Source organism: Solanum tuberosum, unplaced genomic scaffold (genome assembly GCF_000226075.1).
Source record: "Solanum tuberosum cultivar DM 1-3 516 R44 unplaced genomic scaffold, SolTub_3.0 scf00034, whole genome shotgun sequence".
NCBI classification, from domain to species: Eukaryota; Viridiplantae; Streptophyta; class Magnoliopsida; order Solanales; family Solanaceae; genus Solanum; species Solanum tuberosum.
This window is the reverse complement of record NW_006238962.1, coordinates 1,457,599-1,467,584: the sequence shown is the minus strand read 5'-3', so window position 1 is coordinate 1,467,584 and position 9,986 is coordinate 1,457,599. Positions and strand designations below refer to the sequence as shown.

General features: G+C 27.9%; 1 protein-coding gene across 1 annotated transcript; it reads left to right on the top strand.

The window, feature by feature from the left end:
• The first annotated feature begins 6,673 nt into the window (after positions 1-6,673).
• Positions 6,674-7,423, top strand: LOC102585447 (uncharacterized protein At1g76070-like). The gene has a single exon (XM_006342497.2). The coding sequence runs from the start codon at positions 6,674-6,676 to the stop codon at positions 7,421-7,423; it is 750 nt and encodes a 249-aa protein (XP_006342559.1).
• The last annotated feature ends 2,563 nt before the right edge of the window (positions 7,424-9,986 follow it).

Sequence of the window (9,986 nt, the reverse complement as noted above, 5' to 3'; positions counted from 1 at the left end):
AAAAAAAAAAAAAAAAAAAAAAGAATTTCATGTTCGATTAGTTAAAATTGAAAAAAATCAAATTTAGTAGCTAAATGAATTGGATTACATATCCTCATTGTTGATATCTTTTCCATCTTTGCTCAATCGGTTAAAATAATTATATTCGTTAGTTAAAAATATAAAAATAATATACTCCGCTATTTACCATCAATAATCTATATCTGTTATAACATATAACTTATGTTATTTTTCAAATTACAAATTCAGACCGTTTAATTACTTGTATATATCTTTTACTTGTTATGATAGAAGAACATATCAACAATGATAACTATTGCTATAACCACGGCTCAATCTCAAACAAGTTAAAGATTAATTATATGAATCCCACTATTTTTTAAGTTCGTTTCATTTCATTTTGGCCTTTCAATTTGATGAAATCTTATGGCTTTTGATGATTTGACTACGTAGAATTAAATAAAATAAAAGTTATAAGTAAAGCCAAACTATTGTCCAATCATAGTCACCTAATATAAAGGAGCATCCGTAATTCCATCCACTAAAAGGCTTACATGTGTATGTCACAAAAATGTTCTTTGTTGTAATTTGTCCATTTGAATGTTCTCGAAATGTAATGAAATTTCACAAATATTACACGAAATGTATCTATCTATAATAATAACAAAAATGCATGCCCTACCCCATAAAATACGGGCAACGGATGGAGCTGCTCTTTTCTTATCTAGAGATGTTGGTTTCGAGCTTTAGATATAGAAGAGTTCTTGGTTTGGGGCACTTTATCCGAATAGGCCTATGCAATGCGAATTTGAACTAGTTTAACTCTAATACGAGTACTGAATGAGAAATAAAACAATAATGCCCTAAAATGACATTGCAATATTAGTTGTGGACTTGGTTTATTTGTCTGGTTTTGGGCTTAAAGTTGAAAAAAATTAGTGAAAGGCCATATTCTTTATCTGGATAAAACTTGACCAGGCTGTTAAGATGGGCCCAAGTTAATTGTTCCAAAATTTAGAAGAATCCAGGTCTATGATGAAATGTAAAGAAGTTTTTGCATGAATTGTCCCTATTTCGAAATAATTTTTATACTTAGAAATTTTTGCATAAGTTTAAAGAATTTTTGCCTCGTCTGACATAAATTTTGTACGGATTGAATTATTCGGCAGAGGTTGTATAGTATCTACTATCTGATTCGCTTGGCATAAGTAGTGTATTATCTAGTAAGTCATAGGTTTTAAATATTTTTTACTTTACTTGAAACTTACGAAGATGATTAAACTTTTGAAAAATAGAGAAGAAAACACTTTATTTGGAAATATGAAGATGAAGTTGGAAAACATGTTCAAAGCTACTTCAAGATAAATTTGGAATTTTCATCGCCAAACACTGATTTTCAAATAAAATAAAAAATTATTCTGAAGAAAGTAAATAATTTTCGTGATCAAACAGGTTCTAAGATTGGTCCTAAGGGTTGGCTCCCTATAGTTTCTCAATTATATATAAAAAGAAGAATATATAAGATAACTATTTTTTTGGGTGAATTTAGTTGTTCAATCCCAAATCATGATGTATTAATATAATAAACTTTCTATTTTGTAATGTTCTCAATTTCGACATGACATAATAAATTTTCAAGAAATCAATTTCATTTATGAATTTAATTGATTGCTTAACTAAACGTACCAAATAAGCTTCGATCATGATTCCAACATCGGGCACCCAAACCCCTTCTTGGGTTTTCCATAGAAAGGATATATATTACTATTACTCAACACATGTCTCATAAAACATGTTACTCATGAAAATCGAAATCATGACCTTAATTCTGATATCCAAAAAGAGAATGCACAATTTTTAATTTCTATTGCATTAAACTAAAGTGTAATACTTCTATCAAAGAGAAAAAAAAATCTGAATGTTGTATATATGGGAGGTTAAAGGGAGATAAAATAAAAGAAGTTAACGCTTAACGATCGAGATACTTTATTCTTAACCTCATAAGATTTTGAGATGAAACTTAACTTACGTTTCGATTAAGAACAATAATGATATAAATTTTAATTACATGGTGCATATAACTTATAATTACCGAGTTTGATTATACCACTAGGCACTTGATTAAGACATATCATAATATGTTCTAGCTATTTGGCCAAGGAAGTTCATGAATAATTTCTTTTGTTGCTTTACAACATGGTTAGATTAACAATATCATAAATATATCTTCTTCTTTTTTGTTGTGTAATCTCAATTCCTCAAACATTCTTAAAATAAAGCTTAATATTCAAGACTAATATGAAATGTATATAAATTAAATCACAAACTTTATCATTCAAAATATCTATTTTTTGTCAAAATTAGGAAATTTGATTGCTTAAAGCCTTGAACAATAAGATATATAACATTTTTCTTTAAAGCCCTATGAAAAAGAACGGCTTAATTTTCCAATAGAAAAATTGTATGCAACATCATTTCTGTGTATGCAAATTCTACGTGTCAGATAAGAGAGGGTTGCTCAGATGGTAATCACTCTCCACCACAAGTCACCAAGACAGCAAAAAGATAGGAACTCCCATCCCTAGAGAAGAAAAAATAATAATAAATTGCATGCCAACTCAATTTTGCCTATATATCAAAATAACATAACACAAGTTCGCATGGACCATTCTAATATGTTTTAGAGAAAGGAAGTACTGAAATTTAACAAAACAAAACTTGGTGGGTTTTTAGGACCAAAGACCACAAAAGTAAAGGAAGAAGTTTGGATAAATTGGGCTCTAAGTAATAAGCCCATAATTAAAATGGGCCCAATTTTCTGTATGATTTTTTTGTTACATGTTTGATCGAGTTCAATTCAAGGTATATATAGTTTGTTTCTCGGGCATAGGTGTTCACGAGAGGTTGCATGGACATCTGTCAACAATAAGAGTCTTATATCCTAACGAGAAGAAGTGTCCAAATCATTATTCGAACACCTAGTATAAATCTTGTAAGCCTTTTCTAAGTTCCGTAAACATTTGAATCATTTCTCGATTTGTGTGTGTCATTCTTGCGCAAAGATCAAGCTAATCCTATTTTTTGTATCGTTCTAATTTTGTCAAATATCCCCGACGGGACTATATTTTGTAAACATGTCTGTATGAAAGTCGAAATACACCTTCTTCTTCTTTTTTTCTAAAAGAAAAGATTATTTATTGTATTTTCTAGCATGTGATGAACACATTTTACATACATTTAATTGTCAAATAAGTAAAACATATATTATTTTGTTTCAAGTTGTGATTTTCACAAATTTACAAGCAAAATGATTATGGAGAGTATGTATTATGTTAAATTTGTGTATTTTTAAAAATAATTTAAATATAATATATGTCCTACAAAAAGCCGTCTTAGTTACTTAAAAATTGAATATATACATTTAGTGAAATATCAGAAGAAGAACTAAAATAAAAATTTACCAACAATAAAAGGTGCAATAATTTCAAAAACTAAAAGTTAATTTTGACCTTTGGTAAACACAAACCTTTACAAAGTCAAAGACACAATGTGTGACCAAATTATTTTGGCTTCAAGCTAAAAATTTATTTTTAAAAATTGATCCATATCCTAATTATATATTATTTATATTATCTAATATAAAAAATATATCAATCTGTGTATTACGTGTGATAATTTAGTCAGCCGTCCACGTCGAAGCATACCAAATGCAACGTTACTTACAACTAATTTCCAAGAAAATACTCCAACTATCTGAATTTAACGTGATAAAATTAGTTCATAAAAATATGATTCATTTAATTTACTTAAATAAGAACGTTTTACTAATCTTCTCATTTAATAACTTTACTCATTTTGATTGGTTCAAATTCAGCCTAAATCGTTCAAGATCATTTATCACCCCTATCCGTCAATATAACAAATAAATTAAAGGATTTAGCGATAATTATCTAACGACAATAATATAATTGTTGTTATTTTATTTTAACAACAATAATAAATATTTGTATTTATTAACAAGTTATCAATACTTTTTTAATGCCGCTACAAGTTTTAGTGACTTTGAAATGCAATGACATTAATTTAAATACTGCTAAATATTTTATTACTGTAAATATTATCGTTAAAAGAAAAATTTATCATTACAAAAAAGTCCCTTTTATTATAGTGCCTGTTATCACATGTTAATGTAATTTATGTTCGAATAATTTTGCGAATGATCTTTTTTTGTTTGTTTGTCAGAAGCACTACTTAAATAGGCCTATAAAATGTGTATTTAAATTAATCGGACCAATAAATTAGAAATATAGGATGGTAAAAGAGATGAAAACTTTTTTGGTTGAATTAAAGTATTACCACTTGTAAAATAACGAGGGTTGTAATCATTAGATAAAATAAATCTATTATCATTTATGTTTAATAATAATACTCAACTTTATTTATAATTTCAAGTAATTTTGAAATCTCTTTTAATTTAAACTTTATTAGGAGTAACTTCTAATATACAGTCAACAATTGAGTGACTATATCTTGTGTATAATAGAGTAGTTAGCAATAATTACGTAATTAGTAATGTTATTTTAAGGAATATTTTGAAAAAAACTTGTATTCCCTTCATCCTAATTCCTAATTTATATAACACTTTTTTATTTTTAGTCAATTTTAAAAAGAATGTCATCTTTTCATATTTAATAGTAACAACAGTTTAACTCTAAGTTTTCCATTTTACCCTTAATAAAATGATATTTTGATGACTTATGTAAAAAGATTTTTTTAATCTATCATTTAAACGATATGTATCCAATCCAATAACTTCATATAAATTGAGACGATTCGATAACTATAGTAAAATTCAAAGGAAAAGTTGTCTATTCACTTTCATACGTAGTTTCCTAGCAGTATGCAATTTTGGACTTTTAGTTAAAGCATGACCAAAATGTGCATTAATTATAATTATTAAATAACCAAGATCCCATTGCTTTGGTCAAATTATTTTTGCTTGGTCCTCTAAATTCATTTTGACTCTTTCGATTATATGTTACTTATTATTATATGTTTTGCATAATGTAGTATATATTTTGTCTACTAATTTGCCTTTTTTATTTTTTTTTGGGTTCTATCGCTCTTTACTTAGATAGATTCATCTTCTTTTATTTTTTGAAGGAACTAATTGTTGTAAGATCGAGTTGAGGGTTGAGTTTATGATTAAACATATATATATGTCTTGAAAATTATTGTTCTAAATTATATTTGATAAGGTAGTTAGGTTACTATGACGTAACGATTAATAAAACAAGTAAAATTATATTTTGAAGGAAATAATAGGTCTTCGATGGAATAATTAAAATGTGTGAAACTGGTTCACACCTTATCACTATCATAAGGGAGCGAGAATAACATTATCGGTCTCTCAATTATTGATAGATTATAATTTTGATCTTTATGATATATGACTCGACATAACACATTTAATCTTCAATTAATTAAACTATTTGTTTTGATCTCCTCAATCATGTAGAAAGTATGTTAAAATTGGACGATTTTTAAAAGTATATTATCTCAAATATGGAGTAATATTACAAGTTTAACATACTACCATGATAGTTAAATGGTGAAATAATTAATAATTATGAATTTTCATAACAAAATTTACAAGTGCACATTTTAAATAATTAAAATTTAAATAAGCTTAATCAAATATCATAAAAACTAAAATTTCAATTTATCAATTATTGAAGAACTCAAAATTACTAGAATTAACCAATAAAAATAAAGATTAGGTAGGTAATATTAATAGGATAAATTAGGACTCTGAAAGGGGTACTGGCAATATTGACTAGAATATTTATATATGTTAGTTAAAACAAATGACATGCATGGTGCAAATAGTCAAAATAATTATAAACAAATTAGTCATGAAAGTCATGTTCTACCATTTGATTTGAAAATATATATACATAGCAACATCAATTCAATAGTTTTAATTTAAGATAATAAAATATCATTAAAATTTTGTCACATCATACTAAGCATGACAATTACTTTCTTTAATTTATTTTCCATTATAACCTCTTCTTCTCACTCTTTTCCTCAGTCTCAATGACAAGGTCAATAATGATAACCCCACCCTTTTTAACCACCTTAATTTATTATTATAATTAATATAAATAATACTATTTCTCTAGCCAACTATATCCAACCCCACTTCACCTATATATAATTATGTCATGTGTGTATCACATACACAAACTTAGAGATAAAGAAACTATCTAGCTGATCAATTTGAATCAGGCTCTACAAAGTAAGAATCGAATCTTTCATTCAGAAAATTAAAGAAAACTAGCTAGCTGAATTTGGATCTGTACCGGCTCGATCTACAAAGTCAGAATCGAATCGTTCATTCAGAAAAATCAAAGAGAATTAACTAGCTGAATTTGGATCTGCACTGACTCGATCTACAAAGTCAGAATCAAATCTTTCATTCAAACAATTGAAGATAATTAACTAGCTGAATTTGGATCAACACTGACTCGATCTACAAAGTCAGAATCTTTCATTCAGAAACAAAATTTGAATCAACATCGGCTCGATCTAAAGTAAGAATCGAATCTTTTTGTTGTCTTTTTTTGAATTCGTTCGTGAATAATAATTTGAGGTCGTGAAGCGAGTACTCATGGAGAAACCATGCAAGTCATCAAAGAAGAAAATTACAATCTTGAAATTACTACCAAAAGCTGCAGCTGCAGCTGCTTTTATACTACAAAATGCACATGCACCTTTTAGTCCAAGTAGAGAAAAAAGATTAGCAGCAGAACATCATCACAAAAATCACCACCATAAAGGATTTACAGGCCCAATAATACCAGTAATTCCGGCCCATCAAGTTTCGGGTCGAAAATCCGAGCCCGGTTCGCCTAAAATCTCATGCATGGGGCAAATCAAGCATAATAAAAAGAAGACGTTGAATCGCATGAGAAGTAGCGAAAAAACAAGCACTGGTAAAAATCAACGAAAAAACGTTATGAAGAAATCGATGTCTAATTTTGGTAGTATGTTTGGTGGCAAATCGAAATTGATATCGGGGCGAAAATCAGATGTTGCAGTTGAAAATATTATTTGTAAGCTTCCTGATAGAGCACCTTGTTTGAGTCAAATGCAACGGTTCGCTAGTGGTAGGGAACCGTTGACCAATTTTGACTGGAGGTCGATACAAATTACACCTCAAGATCAACGTAAGTATTATACAGACGATGATAGAGAATTCAGTGACGATGATGATGAAGATGACGAAATTAGTCCTTTTTCTGGTCCAATATTATTAGGTAGAAGTAGAACAACTATATGTTTGGAGCCAAGGAAGGAAATTAATTTATGGAAAAGGAGAACTATGGTCCAACCTAAGCCTCTTCAATTGCAATGTTAGATAAGTTCAAATTGTTTATTTTTCCCTTTTAATTTCTTGTTTTTGTTTAATTTCTACTTAATAATGTATGATATGTTGTAAATGAAAATTCATTCATTTAAACGTATGAGATAAATTAATTAAGTTACATATACTGATACTGTAATTCGTCGTCAAATTTCTTGAAATTCGAGTTACTCATATTGATCGTAGCTTTTTATAAGTCATATGTCTTTCCAATCAAATGGAAACTTTTGAGTGATAGTTCTCTTTCTTCAATCGAGTTTGCATATGTTCGATGATCTTATAATTCTAGTGTTCTTGAATCTTGAGGGAGTTCTTGATCTAATTATATGGAACAAAAGCCAAGACATCCTCGATCAAGGTAGAATCATGATATTTAATTTTGCATTAATTTCCATATAAATGTTATTTTAGTTATATAATATAATTATACTTTTCACGAAAAAATAAAAAATATAGATATAAATTAATCAGACACGCAAAATATGAATCTTGTTCAATGTTCACATTCACCTAATGAAATTTAATTTTGTTTGGTGGTAGCTACACATATTAATTACACACATGTAGTTGTTGACAAACTAATAGCAGCCATGATTGAGGTGTTTACCAATAACTATAAGATTCCAATTTTTTCCTGTTTAGTTGTGTATATATCACTAATTTCAAAGCTAAAAAAAAGATTTCTATATCAGAAGAATTCATAAATTGTCATAATACATTATTTTTGTTGTAAATAATGTTAGTTTATAATTAATTAATCCACCGGCGTTATTATTGAGCTGAATTTAAAATGGTGCGATTTGGAAACAAAAAACCCTATCCATGAATAGTATAATTATAATGTAATGCTCTTGTAATAATATTTATTTACTTATTTATCACGATAACACTCTTGAATATACAATTTTTTTACAAAATAATATATATTTTTATCTATTTAATTAGCAAATATAATTATTTTAATCAACAGGCTAAATATGTAACTTTCATTCTGTTTCACAATTAGCCCTTATTATGAGCAACTGATAATTGGGCTTGTACCGGTAAATGACAATTGGGCTTGCTTATAGTTTGCACCAACAATCAACCCAACAACGACAAGAATCAATCAATATAGCCGTTATCCAACTGTTTAAATTAAAAATAACAAAGATTTATGTGTATAAACAATGTAAAGGCTATGCATATCGATTAAAAAAAGTAAACAATGAATTCAAATATTCAATCAATTATCTAATTTGGGTACAGATTTCCTGCATTCAATTTTACTAATGGGCCAATATGTGAATGGTTTTCTCTCCAATATCTTACATGGGAAAGTGTTTCACGTAGATCGATAGAGTATTTTTTTTTAAAAGATGGGGGAGAGGATTACAATGCCGGGAATCAGACCCTCGCCAACAAGGTAGGAGCTCAGGTAGCCAACCAACTAAACTACTAAGATTCTTTATAGACCGACAAAGTAATTTTTTAATTTGAGCATCTTACATGACATGCTTAACAGAGATTCATAAAACATTTTGATACATTAGTTACATATATATCTTTAATTTAAATTTATAAAATTTAGAAGTCTTTTTTAATTTTTTAAATTCCATGCACAATTAAACTAAAACATATCAAACAAGACAACTGGAATATTATAAATTCAGTGATACTATGAAATTATTCCCGTAGCAAATGAGATTATTCCTTCCTTAATTAGAAATTTTGGGGTTCGAACTTTGAACATGAAAAAGATTCTTGGTAGGAAATGTTTTTCCTTCAGATTGGGCTCTATGCAGTACGAGTCCAAATTAATCAGACTTCCATACGATATATATAGAAATCAATAAGAATAAAAACAGTATATCAAGATTTTAGTATAAAACCCTTTTGAAGAAGAGAAATTTTTTATGAGTAAAGAAGAGTAAAGTAATTTACTATAATAAAGATTTCTTCACTGATAATTCATGAATAAAATACTTAAGTGATCACTACACACCAAAACAATAACTTATGAGTGATATAATATGAAAATTGTGAGTAAGAAATTCATCAAATAGTGTCCATCCCAATTTAATTACGCGGCAAATTTTGAGAGTCAATTAAGTTTTTTTTAATCGAATTTTTTATTATGTTTTAAAAATATTTTAAGTTGTTAATTATTGTGATTTATATTTCTTTTATGTAATTTTCAAATATATAAATTTTATTTCAAAAAAAAAAACTTAGAGTTTCTATGTCCAAATTCATGATCGAAGTATAGAAATTTGAATCTCAAAATTTTAACTACGCCACGTAAATTGAGACAGAGAAAATATAAAATTTATTTTGTTAATTAATAGTATGTAAAGTGAGGGTCCCAAGTAGTTGGAGAGCAAAGTGTGTGGAGTGGGTTGTAAATTGTTAAAACTTGTACGCCTCAAAGCGTAAGTTTTTATGTTTTTAATAATTGCTTATTGCATCAACTCAAAGCTACGCAATTTTGGCTATTTTACTATTTTCTCCGTCTCGTATTATTTGTTCACATTGCTATATATATATATATATATATATATATATATATATATATTCA

Bases quoted from the DNA above. Each gene is read 5' to 3' on its own strand.
- LOC102585447 (XM_006342497.2), top strand. From the start codon at position 6,674: ATGGAGAAACCATGCAAGTCATCAAAGAAGAAAATTACAATCTTGAAA.